The sequence below is a fragment of the Electrona antarctica genome (assembly GCF_951216825.1).
Source record: "Electrona antarctica genome assembly, chromosome: 9".
NCBI classification, from domain to species: domain Eukaryota; kingdom Metazoa; phylum Chordata; class Actinopteri; order Myctophiformes; family Myctophidae; genus Electrona; species Electrona antarctica.
This window is the reverse complement of record NC_136790.1, coordinates 17,196,293-17,211,395: the sequence shown is the minus strand read 5'-3', so window position 1 is coordinate 17,211,395 and position 15,103 is coordinate 17,196,293. Positions and strand designations below refer to the sequence as shown.

At 43.2% G+C, this 15,103-nt stretch overlaps 1 protein-coding gene across 18 annotated transcripts in view; it reads right to left on the bottom strand.

Moving 5' to 3' along the window:
• Nucleotides 1–15,103, bottom strand: part of cast (calpastatin) — a 61,992-nt gene that overhangs the window by 31,965 nt on the left and 14,924 nt on the right. For 2 of the 18 annotated variants that reach the window (XM_079509435.1, XM_079509442.1), the window contains exon 2: nt 5,775–5,825. The exons of 8 other annotated variants lie outside the window; for them this stretch is intronic. In XM_079509435.1, coding sequence (XP_079365561.1) covers nt 5,775–5,825 — 51 coding nt within the window. Of the gene's footprint in view, nt 1–1,619; nt 1,773–5,774; nt 5,826–9,087; nt 9,227–15,103 lie in introns of those variants that run through there. 8 more of the 18 variants (XM_079509436.1, XM_079509441.1, XM_079509449.1 and 5 more) reach the window with 6 other exon arrangements.

Sequence of the window (15,103 nt, the reverse complement as noted above, 5' to 3'; positions counted from 1 at the left end):
CAAAACACGCGAGCCAACTCTTTCCTCTGGTCTTGCTTCCAACAATAATATGGCAGGATAAATAGCAGACCTACAAGCTCATAGCGCGCCACTCGGTGGCGCGCTATGAGCTTGTAGATCTGCTATTTCTCTCAATTCCCCAAAGCCAGCATTTGTACTTCCTACTTCAGCCTAATTTGTACACACTAGTGCAATGATGTTGCTTGACGAAAAGGACAACCTAGCTCACATTGTTTGCAGATCTTTTCTTTTTTAGAAAGCCACAGCAGAGTCTAAATTAAGCTCAATGCCTTACTGGTGCGATCGGATGGGAGCCGATTCACCCAATTAGGCAAAGGTTCTCTACAATTCTTTCTCCTTAGGAATTTAATTACAATTTATCGTCACATTAATGCAGCAGGTAACAACATGCAGGCCAATTATACAAAAAGTGAAAAGATTATTGTTGTACATTGATCAGTATGCTCTCTGATGGAAACAGGTGTATATCTCTAAACAGTACTTGTGTATTCCTTAGTGTTTAACTGTATTTCTCCCAGAATTAAATTAACACTATGGCTATGCTGGGTGTATGTCTGAGACAACGGTAGACTGTTTAGAAATGTGGTGGGAGGAGGAAGTGAGGTAACCAGTGCTGGGGGGGAGGGGGAAGGGGGGTCTGGTGCGCTGGCAGAGGAACCACCTCTTTGGAGTGTTTTGATGGGTGCTAGGCAACCAACATAACTCTACTAATGACCAAAGAGAACTGTGTGTCAGTAATAGTAATGTGAGCACAGAGCACTCTATTGCTATTCTTTATTTGATGTGAATTGCACTGTCTGCAATGTTTTATATATTCACCCATTTTGACCTGAGATCAGATTCTAAAAATGTCTTCTACATCCTGACAGTTTTCTGAAAAAGCTATGTTTCTATTTCTATGTCAGTGGTTCTTCGATTTAAAAAAAATAGCAGACCTACAAGCTTGTAGGCCACCGAGTGGCGCGCTATGAGCTTGTAGATCTGCTATTTTTCAATAGCTAAAGCATAACGTAATGCAAACACCAAAAGGGGGTTCCCGCCACAAAATGGGTTAAAGACCATTGTTGTGCATAAAATAAATGTCCACTCTGAATGTGAACATGAGATATGATCAAAACTGTGATCTTTTCGACACTGACTGAAGTGTAAAAAATGTCAGCATGTTGTGAGAATGTGCCCACTGGCACTAAAACAGAGAGTATTTATCTCCTCCCCTTCCAGCAAAGTTGCTAAAACACTTGCATGTAAATCTAAAGATGCATTTAAAAATAGATTACTGTCGTTTTCAATATCACAACATAGATCACAGTTTGCTCCAGGTTTACTTTCACATCTCTGGCCAAATTAAACCATGTCAGCTCTCACATAGGAACCAAATAAACCACATCTTCCTCTTAGGAAAGCAAACTTCCTGCAACAACCTAATTAATGACCAATATCAATCCCCAAATCATATGACCTTCAGTTCACTCTAAATCAGTGGTTTGGCAACTTTTAAACTTCCAGGACCCCCATATTTGGAACTCGCTTAAGGAACCCTGGGGGTCCCCCACGGGCCCCAAGAACCAATACTACACTTTACATGATGTTACACATACCGGTGGTCTCACCTCAAAAGCATCGTTTTGCAAACACGCGCTCACCAAGCTCCCCATGTTAGACAGTTAAAGGCTCTGAGCACTCCCTCATACAGGTGTATTCCGTTACACCTGATTACACATCTTCTCAAGGTTGTGTGGTGGGCGCCGTCCACTAGGTTTCCTTGACAGTTCCCTCACACTCCTGTTGCACATTTAATGGCCCTTGTTGCACACAAGAGTCCAGTCCAATGGCAAGTTTTTAATTAATTAATTGGGAAAACACGCAGGAATCAAACTTGGTTGAAAACAACAAAAGAAAAACATGGCCAATCAGACAGCTTTTTCTGAGCACATGAACAAGAAGGCTTTAAATGTGGCTTTAAAAGTGGCTTAAATGTTCATCGTTTTATTTGTGTGGCATGCCAAGGACAGGCCAATTTACAAGCAGACATGCTGAAAAATGACAAATGAACAAGATCTGTATGTAGAACACAGACAGACAGACAGACGCACATGCTATCTGAAACTCATCACATCCATGAAACAACAGCACTTCAAATCACTCAAAGGATGACATTTTACAGAAGCTCGTGGGACTCGTGGGAGTGAGAGTCATACAAATGTAATCTTTGACCTCCAACACCTGGCTCTCAGAGTCAGACATCTGTATGACCCTCATACACCTGTCCTGAAGTACTGACTTTATTATGATGTGAGAGACATTAGAGAGATATTATCTGAGATTTTGGTTCAATATCGTGATATAGCAAATGTTGTTATCTTCAAGAATGCATGGATGGATGGATTACAGAGAAGTGATACAAATTTACCATAATTTTATCATCCAAATGGTTGATATAAGGGGCGCGTTCGGAAATAGCGCACTGAGCGCACTGTGCAATGCAAACTAATAGGCGAGTGCGCTCCCGGTGCGCATTTCCGAACGCACCCAAGGACAGGTTTTAGCATAGCTCCACCCAGCTTCAAACTGACTAACGTAACAGAAAACACCTGAATGAGTGTTCAGGGCCTTTAATATTTGACCCTTAATTAAAAAAGAAGTCTCAGATTTGTCAGTTGAAATAAAAGGGAAGTCAACTTGGAAAACAGGGTTTTGGCAACCCATGTGACTGCAAGCCTACAGTAATCTCTCATCTCAGAGCAGCCCATAAAGGAACAGCTATGGGGCTAAGTGGCGATGCAACAGGAATATCCCGTCTGACCCGACCCCTCATATGTACATTCTATGACCCAAAAGGTCAGAATGCTGTCCCTCTGCAGGTCATATAGCTACAAGCCACAGGATTACCACAGAAAGCTATATATATATATATAGGCTACCGGTACTCTAAAAGGAAATGCTGTCCAATTAAGGGGAACTGGATTCACTACGACTTGACCTGCACGATTTGACCTGCAGGTCATCGTTAAGTGTTCATTTATGGGTCAATTTAATTAAATGCCTTCTAAATAATGTTGCTGTCGGGCACAACCCTCTTATCCCCGGATGCAGTACTTAGTTCAGACTAGTCATTGGTCCGACAAACGACAACCTACTTCAAACCCTAACCTAACCATAACCGCAAGCACGGGAGCAGCGCATGTCCGATATGCAGGACGCATGTCGGACTCCATATTGTAACTTTTTTTTTTTTTTTGTAAATGAATGCCTTACTTGATCATACTACACACAAAGCATCAACAGATACACAAGCTGGAAGTGCAACCCAAGCTTGTACTGTAGATCCGCTACTTTTGAATTGGAATACAAAATACAAATACAAATGACACAGATGCTTTCCCGTTCATTTATATTCTGAGGATTTGACTGTGTGGGCTTATGAACGATACACTCATATCAGAAGAAAGCTCATTATTATATGATTTGCGGACGGACACAACATGAACAAAATGTGTTTCTTTTCAGCTACGATGTGACGGCACATTAAACACACACCCTTCCTAGCGGCTAGCACAAGTACACAAACAAAGGATCTGTCTCATCCCACAACTATTACACATGTCTGTGCATTTATGTCACCAATGCATATGAGCGAGGACGCACGCTCACACACACACACACACACACACACACACACACACACACACACACACACACACACACACACACACACACACACACACACACACACACACACACACACACACACACACACACACACACACACACACACACACACACACACACACACACACACACACACAGGTTGGGCTAGCTATAGTGAACCACCCAGATACCATTCAAACAGACATGTCTGTATGAATGCCTGATGCGGTCACAGAAGAAAACAAAAACGAATGCATTGTATAGCACAGTGAGACACTGGCAGGTGGATATACAGGTACAGTGGCTCAGGTACCATTCATTCATCCCAGGGGTACCGGTTACGTCCACGGATGCATAATTAGACCCATGTCCTGTGATAACTGATAAGACCTACTGTGTAAGTAAAATTAAAATGACGGCTTCCTTACAATTACCATCACAAATCACCCTGCTGTAAGTTGATAGGGGTGGTGTCATAGGCTGTCGTCATCTTTTGTTTTGTTACAGGTCGAGGAACGCCCACCTGCGTGCTACAGTATGTGGTTGTCACATGTTAGCTTCAATTAATCCATTTTTTTACAGCACGTTGAAGGAGTAAACAGAGCTGAGGGTGTGGTGATAATTAATTGTAGGTGTGATTCATTCATGCGTTTCTGTGAACAAGCATGGACAGACTCCTGTAAAGTTAACGTCATGCACAGACAGAAACACATACATGTAACACACCTACAACAATTCATGTCATTGTACACCTGTCAAAATGGCTGCTGTGCTGTGAAAAGGGCCTGTTTAGGGTGACATGTTGAACTGTACGCCTACATACTTTGTGTACATGTGTGTCATACAGTGTCATACAGACCATGTGTGTCATACAGTATGTAGGTCTACTCTTTTATTCAGTTCTGTGGCGTTTTTCCTGACAATGAAGTAACAAGCTCACAGGTCACAGGCACTTAATTGTTTCTGTTCAGATTATTTTGAAACCAACCTATCCAAGCACTTACTCATCCAGCCACTGGTAACAGACAAAGCATTTTGATGAAAGAAATAGTCACATTAGGCAGCCTAGTCTAACATTTCAACTCCTACTAACTTAATTTACAGTCGGAACATATCACATACTGTACATTTTGGTACAATGAACACAGCAATGAGACACCTAACACCCCTCTGTGAATACCATCCATTCCACGAGACAGATTATAGCAGACCAACAAGCTCACACAACGCATCGCGGATGTGACACATTGTGAGCTTGTATCGGGTCGTCACACGACAAGGCATGTACTAATACTAATTAGTAGTAAATAAATACTAATACTTAAGTGTGTTTCCTTGCTCACCTGAGCCTCACCCATCATCTAGCATGCCTCTTGTGACAGCAGCATTCCATCATCATGCATAGCATACCACGGCAGGCTGACCTGAAGTGCTATGAGCATCACACTGTTGTTACATGCCTATTGAAAACCTCAAATTCCATGCAGCCCAATTGTGGTGGGCAGTTTCATCCTAAAAGGTGCACTGCAACAAGTTCAATGCATTGCGCACGTTTGTTAAAGGACCATACCGGTGGTCTGGATGCTCTGGCATGTTTAGCTTATTGAATACAACTCACCAAAACATACATGGTCAATGTTTTCCATTCATTTCAGTACGATATGAATAGCAACTTGCAGAGACAACATGCTTGAGATGGGTAATATACTACAAAGTTATGTTATAGTTGTGTTTTCATGCACTTTAAAGTGCAGATTGATTTTAAAGAACCGAAAATAGTCCCTGGAGAGAAGATTGATTTACAAATTAAATTCCAAATGCTTTTTGTTTGTTAGTTTTTCCTAGATTGATTACATTTATTCAGTTAATTTGTGTTTTGAAGACTTTTGCCCAAAATGTAAATGTAAACAAACCTCTCAAAATTAAGCAATTGACGGCAACATTTTTATATACTAACTGTATATGGCCAATACTTTTTGTCTGGAATGGTCCAATAAGCCTCAGTAAAAGAATGTACGGCCAGGCCATGTTCATCCCACTGAGCAATGCAGGATCACACTCTTCTCATGCAGCAAAACATGATCAGAGTTCATATACGGTTGTACCTGGTTGAAATGAGGTCTGGGATCAGGGAGGGGACGATAGCGGCCATACGTCTGTGTTTTTAATAAGATATGGAAAAGATTACAGTCAAGACAGGCGTTTACATAATAAGGGACAAACACACAGGACTGACAAGCAGACACATGGGTTGACAGACGTAAAGTAAACGTTGAAACAAACATTTAGAAACGTTCGCCCCACCGACTTCATATTCGACACGCGCGTTCCGCACCACCGGAGGGGGTGCAGTGGCCGGTGTCGAGTTGGTCGGACCCGCGGTTGTCCAGAACCGCCCCAAAAAGGCCTCTTCCCGGGCTCTGGACTGGGCCCCCACCCAGTGTCTATATATGGAGCTGGCCTGTTCCGACATCATTCTGACGTCTGCATAGACTCCATATTTGGGCATGCCTGACAGAGAACTCCATATGGGCATAAAAGGGACGGTGGGGCATGGCATTTCCAACTTGCATCGGCCAGTGCCCAACGGGCACCGCTGTAGAGGTCCCACGGGCACCGCTCTAGTCCATAAAACAACAGCACTTCAAATAGGATTTCCATTGTGGGTTTAGCAAAGGATGCATGACTCTTACAGAAGCGTATGGTACAGGGACACAGGCAGTTAAAGGACTTAATTATCTTCAGTTTGAGAGTCATGAAACATGTTGTCTTTGACCTCCAACACATCAGACATCTGTATGACTCTTATACCTGTCCTGAAGTACTGACATGGTCTTCATACAGCTGGGTCAATATCGTTGCTGTGGAGCAGAAACCTCTCTAATACAGTATGTCCATATTCAGTCTTTTTATATTTTTTCGTAAATTAAGGTATCAAAAGTAGTAGATCTGGTGGTGCAAAGGCATCGTTAAAAGACTGAAAACAGCTTTGGGCATAAAGAGGTTTCCACCCGACAGAGACGACGTAATAATCAATATTGTGATACTAGACTAGATATTGTCTGGGATTTTGGTTGTAACAGTATAGCTTAACCCATTTTGGGTGGGAACCCCTTTTGGTGTTAGCATTATGATATGCTTTAGCTATTGAAAAATTTCAAAAAATAGCAGACCTACAAGCCCGTAGCGCGCCACTCGGTGGCGCGCTATGAGCTTGTAGGTCTGCTACTTTTTGAAAAATCGAAGAACGACTGACATAGAAACATAGCTTTTTCAGAAAACTGTCAGGATGTAGAAGACATTTTTAGAAAATGTTCAAAACAAGTGGGTTGGGCACATCCAGTTCCTTGCTGATGCTGACATTACAGGGTTTGTGAACCCTGTAATGTCAGTGTTGTTATAATAAACGAAACACTGAGGAGCAAATCTGTGTGAACTTTATCCTTATCCCACTCTGCCTTCACACACACACACACACACACACACACACACACACACACACACACACACACACACACACACACACACACACACACACACACACACACACACACACACACACACACACACACACACACAAATAATCAGCAACAAAACGATGGATGTTATTGTAGTTGAATACAGTCGGCACCACACTGACAAAGTTGATGAATGGACACCAATATCCCCATGACAGAGTTTCTAGAAAGGCTGGGTATGTCTATTGCACCACCATGGTCCTTGTACATTCTGGCAGTTGCATGTTACCTTTGAATCCCCATATAAAACACACGAGTGGCAAAAATAGACACAGCAAATTTTCTGGTAAAGCTAAAAAATTCTGGTAACCTGCATTCGTTTCTAGCACTATTACTCTGTATAGAGACCACACATTGTTTGGACGCATGCGTTCCATTTGCAACCTGTGTCCATTTCAACACCTCCATAATGATTTCAGTCAGTGTGGAAACTGTGCTGCTGCTAGCTCTGTCAAGGTTGCTTGCCAGTTGCCACGTTATATGACTGAGACAGATAGATAGAATGATAGGTGAGATCAATAAAAAACATGGCAGGTCATGCCAAGATACTGTCTTATGCAAATCAACTTGCAGCAATTTGTCTATCAGCAATGAGCCATTCCCAGCTTGCCCAACAATAGCGACTTAAGCCGCAACTTGGCTTCTTTGGCCTGGTTATGAAAACTGATGACTAATGCTGGCTGGGGCCCCACCCCACCCACCACAAACAGACGCATGTGCAAAAAGGCTGGCAAAGAGGCCATAGCCGTGTGCCATCCTAGTCTTAAAATAACATTGGCACTAAATGGTTACCGTTGGGAGTGGAACACCACCGTCCTCAGCCGATGAGAAAGGTAGCCAGCATCATAACTCAAGTATCTATTATAGAAGGGTGACAGTCTTCACATAGTGAACTGACTGCTTTGTTGCAAAGCTGTACAGTCTGTGGGTGTAATGTAATGGTTACTGCTGTTGCTGTAGTGAAGACTGCAGACGCAAACAGTCAAATGGCGTATTCCTTCCTATATTCCTAATGGAGAATTTAAGTGAATTGAAGCTAGGTGGTGAAACATTACTGTAATATCTTGTCTATGGGAAGTCTTATAGGTCATAAAAGCTAAAATGTTTCTAGTTAGGTGTGTGGTATGGCGTCAGTCTGAGAACATGGCATTTGTTTTAGTTATAAGCCTGAACCCTGCACAAGTCATTCTGCATTCTATTACATTATTCCTCGCTTATTTTAACTGCTACTACTCGGACTACTATGGATCAAGTGGTGGTTAGTTGTGTCAACATCAAAGACATACTACAGCAGGGCTGAACTTGCTTCCCATTGTGTTGTACCATCTGCCAAGTGTAGACATTGTGTTGTACAGTACTGCTGTGTGCTGCTGCTACTACGCCATCTGAAATACAGTTTTTTAGCTCCAGTAATCAACAGACATAATAATCTAAGAAGCTCGGAGGGGGAAGAGTCCTCACATGAACCCCTCTGTCTGTCTGTCTGTCTGTCTGTCTGTCTGTCTGTCTGTCTGTCTGTCTGTCTGTCTGTCCTGTTGATCAACATACAATATTGTTGACAGAACTGCTTGTAGAGGTTTAGGGAGTGCCAAATATCCACAAAACCGACAGTAGGCTGCTTGCAGCTTCCTATAGCATCGAACATGCCAATTAAATGTGTGTCCTCTAATTCATCTCTCTACACAGTATGTACACAATAATAATGTACTGCATCAGATGTTTCCTGTCAAAAACATGTCCTGTCAGTCTAAGAGCCATCAAACTCATGTGACAGTTGAGAAAGCACCCAAAACACACACACACACATACACACACACAAACACACAAACACACACACGCACGCACACACACACACACAGACAAAGCTATTATTAAGATAAAAGGGTGGATAGATACATACCATAAGTTTCAGAGTTTATGTATATTCCCAAGATACTGTCTTAGATTCCCTCTGTAGAACCACTGGAAGTCTATGGAGTACTGTGTGTGTCGCACATACACACATGCAAAACTCACATAAACACACACAGCCTGCACACGTACACATCACAGCAGAAACTTGCTGCTCCTCCCATTGGACCCAACCCAACAGGCCCCTCCCTCTCTCCCACAGAGTAGTCGACCAGCCTCCACAGGGATTGGACGGCCAGACACGCAGAGCCCGCCCCCTTCTCATTGCTGGCCAGGAAAGAAAATAAAGCAGTGAGTCCAGTCAGTTTGCATGTGTAAGGGAAACTTTGGTTCCCGGGTGAGAATGAGGGGATGTCAGATAAGAGACATGCTTATTGCAGTGACATTATACTGTAGATGGTGGCAACTTTGGCAAGGTACACAACAACATTTAACAGTCATGGGGGCGTTTGCAGCGACAGGCTTTGTTTGGCAGCGCCTGGGTGTGTCTGGACCAGTCACTGCTTAGGAATCTAGACTGCAGAGCCTCTTGAACAACAGAGAGAGAGAGAGAGAGAGAGAGAGAGAGAGAGAGAGAGAGAGAGGAAGGGGGAGTACATGTCGAGAGAAGAGGGGAGAGTGAGAGAGAGAGGGATATAGGGAGAGCATTGGTGGAGAGAAGAAGTGAGAGAAAGAGAGAGAGAGGAAGAGGGAGGGAGGGAGGGAGGAAGGGGGAGTATGTGTCGAGAGAAGAGGGGAGAGTGAGAGAGAGAGAGGGATATAGGGAGAGCATGTGTGGAGAGAAGTGAGAGAAAGAGAGAGAGGAGAGAAAAGGGTGGAGAGAAAAGGAGGGACCAAACCACACCCAGGCGGCCCTCCATACAGAGTATGAAAATGAAGGCAGATAGAGACAGGCAGAATTCTGATTTTAGGAAAGGGGAAAAAGTGAGAGAGAGAGAGTCTGCATTGGATTAAAAAACATTCATCACAGGCTTAGACATGCCCCTCTCTGTCTGTATCTCTGCAAGTCTCTGAAATTCGTATACCGGTAGCTTCAGTATAGCCTTAAAACGGAGGAAAGAGACAGTCAGGAAACGTTTGCATCTGGACAGCAGCCAGCGGTTATGTAAGAATGTTTTTTTTTTAAAACACAAACCTCGGCTCATTGGATCCTCTGACCATTCAGTACTTGGGTGGGTCCAAGCTAAAGTCACTGACCGAGACTTTACCATGGGGAACTGTTCTGACTGAGTATTTACCATGGGGCACTGTTCTGACGGAGTCTTTACCATGGGGCTGTTGGGGCACTGTTCTGACTGAGTCTTTACCATGGGGCACTGTTCTGACTGAGTCTTTACCATGGGGCTGTTGGGGCACTGTTCTGACTGAGTCTTTACCATGGGGCTGTTGGGGCACTGTTCTGACTGAGTCTTTACCATGGGGCTGTTGGGGCACTGTTCTGACTGAGTCTTTACCATGGGGCTGTTGGGGCACTGTTCTGACTGAGTCTTTACCATGGGGCTGTTGGGGCACTGTTCTGACTGAGTCTTTACCATGGGGCTGTTGGGGCACTGTTCTGACTGAGTCTTTACCATGGGGCTGTTGGGGCACTGTTCTGACTGAGTCTTTACCATGGGGCTGTTGGGGCACTGTTCTGACTGAGTCTTTACCATGGGGCTGTTGGGGCACTGTTCTGACTGAGTCTTTACCATGGGGCTGTTGGGGCACTGTTCTGACTGAGTCTTTACCATGGGGCTGTTGGGGCACTGTTCTGACTGAGTCTTTACCATGGGGCTGTTGGGGCACTGTTCTGACTGAGTCTTTACCATGGGGCTGTTGGGGCACTGTTCTGACTGAGTCTTTACCATGGGGCTGTTGGGGCACTGTTCTGACTGAGTCTTTACCATGGGGCTGTTGGGGCACTGTTCTGACTGAGTCTTTACCATGGGGCTGTTGGGGCACTGTTCTGACTGAGTCTTTACCATGGGGCACTGTTCTGACTGAGTCTTTACCATGGGGCTGTTGGGGCACTGTTCTGCACTCAACACCACAAAAGGAAACATTTGTGTACATGAGAACAACATGTTTGAGTGCAGTGGTTCCCAAAGTGGGGTCTGGGGACCTGAGTTCCAGAGGGTTCCCAGCTAAATGATAATTAGGAACCAAATGGACCCTTATGGGTCTGTAACTGTAGACTCAACTACTCAGAGTGTACTTGTACGCTCTCAGAGTTAAATTAACTCTGATTTTACATTATAAATTGGTGAGATAGAAATGGGGGACCGTAGCCTAATTCAGGTCAAAACTGGGGGTCCTTGAAATACAAATGGTTGAGAATCACTGCTAGAGCTGTAAATATCTTCTCTTATGGGGGTCCCTGCAGGCATATCTTTTCTAATGGGGGTCTGCGGGCTAATGCGTGTCAATTTGGGGGTCCTTGACATGAAGAAGTTTGGGAACCACTGGTTTAGAGAGAGTGATGCCCTCTTGTGTCTAAGAATATGTATGGCATGTAGGCACACATTGTGGCTGTGTGGTAGACACAGCTCGGCTGTAATGGAAAGTTATGTCGGAGATGTTGCATGCATGATAGATAGATCAAGATGTTCCAGCAGCATTTGAATAAATGAGAAATTAATACAGCTATATAAAAACAGAAGTAAAAATGTGTACAGTCCAGCTGTATCACTGGGTGTCAGTGATTTGTGTATGAGCACCTATATAGGGTTGAGTGTCTTTGTAAGTATTACTGAGGATGTAATGAGTGATGTAAATAGGTTTTCAATGTAATGGGTCCCGGGACCCAGGGGTGGTTCTTTTAGAATCTAAAATAACTTGAAAGGTTTGTGCGAGCTACTGGTAGCTCGCGAACCCCTGGTTGGTTACCCCTGTTTTAGATGGGTCCCAGGGACATTGTATGAGTCCCACTTCAACGAGTACAGTACTGAGTACAGTATTGCATCCCAGGACCCCCGGAGGGTGACATGATTGCATCCTTTCTCGATTTAGTGAGTCTAAGGATGCAGGATGAAGGGATTGATTGGCTATTTGCATCACTGTGTAATCATAACATTTTCATTTCAGAAGTTCATGGCTGAGTGATCTCATCATTCACATTCGCCTTTTTAAAACCTTTGCAGAATAAAATAATGGCACTTCCAGTAAGCCTCTTGTGTACAGTGGCTGTGAGGCATCAATTACATTTTAGAAAACACAATCCCGCTGGCTAATGTCTCTATCTATACATGCTTCCTAGAATGACTGAAGCCAGTCACAACAAGCATTAGCTGGCTAATACAACCTCTGTACAGATTAACCCATTTTGACCTGAGATCAGATTCTAAAAATGTCTTCTACATCCTGACAGTTTTCTGAAAAAGCTATGTTTCTATGTCAGTTGTTCTTCGATTTTTCAAAAATAGCAGACCTACAAGTTCATAGCGCGCCACCGAGTCGATCTGCTATTTTTCAATAGCTAAAGCATAACTGCCTTACTTACTTACTTACTTACTTACTTACTTACTTACTTACTTACTAGTCATATCTCAACATAAACCATTAAACTATGCAGTAGTTCTCAAAGTGTGGTCCGGTGACCGGGGATTAGGGGTTGTTGAGGAGGTTCCAGTGAAGGCTGGGGTTAGGGGTTAGGGGTTAGGGGTTAGGGGGGGATTAGGGGTTGTTGAGGAGGTTCCAGTGAAGGCTGGGGTCGTCAAAATCATTTTAACCACCTTAACCCTGTTTTCATAATTCTCCTATTTTTGAAAATTCACAAAATATTCATCCAGACAGACAATAAATATTCTCCACTTCTGGGACTCAGATAATCTATTAGTGGTAAAGTATTAGAGATGTTCAGAATGTATTGTATTGGTCTTATGTATTGGTCGATCCGATACCGATCCGATACCAGTGTGTAGTTTAATTAAGATATAGGAAGGACAGTGGTTCTCAAAGTGGGGTCCAGGGACTCTCAGGGTTCCTTGAGGTTCCAAATTGACCCTTACAAGTCTGTGCAACTCTGAGAGTTATTGGGGTCCTTAAAAAAAGAGAAAGTTTGAGATCCTCTGATCAAGGAATAAATGAAAATCCCATAAATAATTGTTAAAGTGCAGCTACAAAATATGGTAAAGTGAAATAATAATGTAGTAGTAAGAGTATAAAACTGTTGTGCAAACATCAACTGAAGCGTTCAAAGTACAAAATAATTGATTACTGTAAATCATTGGTTCCCAACCTTTTTATACTGAAGTACCACCTCAGAAAATATTTGGCTCTCCAAGTACCACCGTAATAATAACTGATTACAGGACAATACAGGAGATTATCCCTGACATTTTCTGTTCCATTCCTAAGACAATAAGGCTGATGCTCTGACAAAACTCAGTCTAATCACTAATCAGCACAACTGATGATATTTCTAACGTGATTAATCCGTTCTCAAATCTTCTATTAACGGCAGGTGTGCTGTCATGCCCATTTCAGCACGGCTGGAGAGCCTATTTCAACCAATTGTTTGTTCGGAAGAACTACCTGTATAGTAATATTATATACCTGTAAATATTTCATTCCACTTTTGTCTTTTTTCTCCTTTTTTGGGCGACTCCTCTGTGTACCACCAGAGGGCGACTCCTCTGTGTACCACCAGAGGGCGACTCCTCTGTGTACCACCAGAGGGCGACTCCTCTGTGTACCACCAGAGGGCGACTCCTCTGTGTACCACCAGAGGGGGGCTCAAGTACCACCAGAGGGGGGGCTCAAGTACCACTAGTGGTACATGTACCAGAATACCAGTGGTTGGGAACCTCTGCTGTAAATGACAAATCATCATGTGATAACTTATGTGGTCGGAATGACATAGACTGGCATACTCGCCGATACCAGCATTTTAGGCAGTATCGGCAGCTTTTCCGATACTGATATCAGTATCGCAACAACTCTAGTATACAGTATGTGTCTATGTGATATCATAGAGACCATCAATAAAGTAGAACTATTTTGTCATCCTAAATAAGGGGCCAGGGGCACAGCAGACTATGGGGGACCTCAGTGGTTTAATCTTGAGATGCAGAGTCTGTCTTGTGTCCACATTCCTCCACCCACCACATCCTATCGGCCTAAAAATATCCTAAAAAGGACAAGTAGTCATACGACCATCGACCTCGTCCACATGCCAAGCAATGTTACCCTGGAATCTGCAGTAGCTGCAACCAGACAATGTCTGTATTGTCCTGGGAGCTCACTGGATAAATCTTTAACATTTATAGTGCCTGAATGACACTGAAAACTGGGTTATAGTGTGTGGGTGTGTGTGTGTGTGTGTGCGTGCCAGAGACGTTAAGCATGCATGCTTGCTTGCACTTGGAAACGCCTTGCTCGGTAACACAATGTTGACAGCCAATGAGCTTGAACAGACCGTGGCTCCTCCCATCCCCTTGAGACTGTCCAATCACAAAATCCCGTTAAATAACCAATCAGTGCAAGCAGGTTCTACACTAAGTGCTCTACACTTAACAATATTTAGTGCCAATGAAAAATGCATATTCTCTCATAAAATAATATGTGCATTGAAATCATACAGTAGGCCTGGAATGGTTGACAGAGATAGTGTGATTTGATTTGATTGGACGTCGTACAGGAAAAACAAGTTACATCATCATGTTCATCAAGGAAACGTCAAGGATGCAACACAAGAACGTTTTTTGACTTATTTTCACTGTGGTCCTTGGTCTGAGACAAATTGCAACAAAATACATACAGTACAGGCAAGAAGTACATCAAGAACTTTTAGGAAATGTCTGTTGTTAATGTAAAAAAAAAATACAAATTGCAATTTAGCTTTTGCAATTTTCTGTACAAGCTTGTATGAATATACCATTCTGGACATGAACCCCTTTTGGTGTAACTTTTAAGCATTATGTTATACTTTAGCTGTTGAAAAATAGCAGATCTACAAGCTCATAGCACTGCACTCAGTGCCACGCTACGAGCTTGTAGATCTGCTATTTTTGAAAAATCCTGAAAAA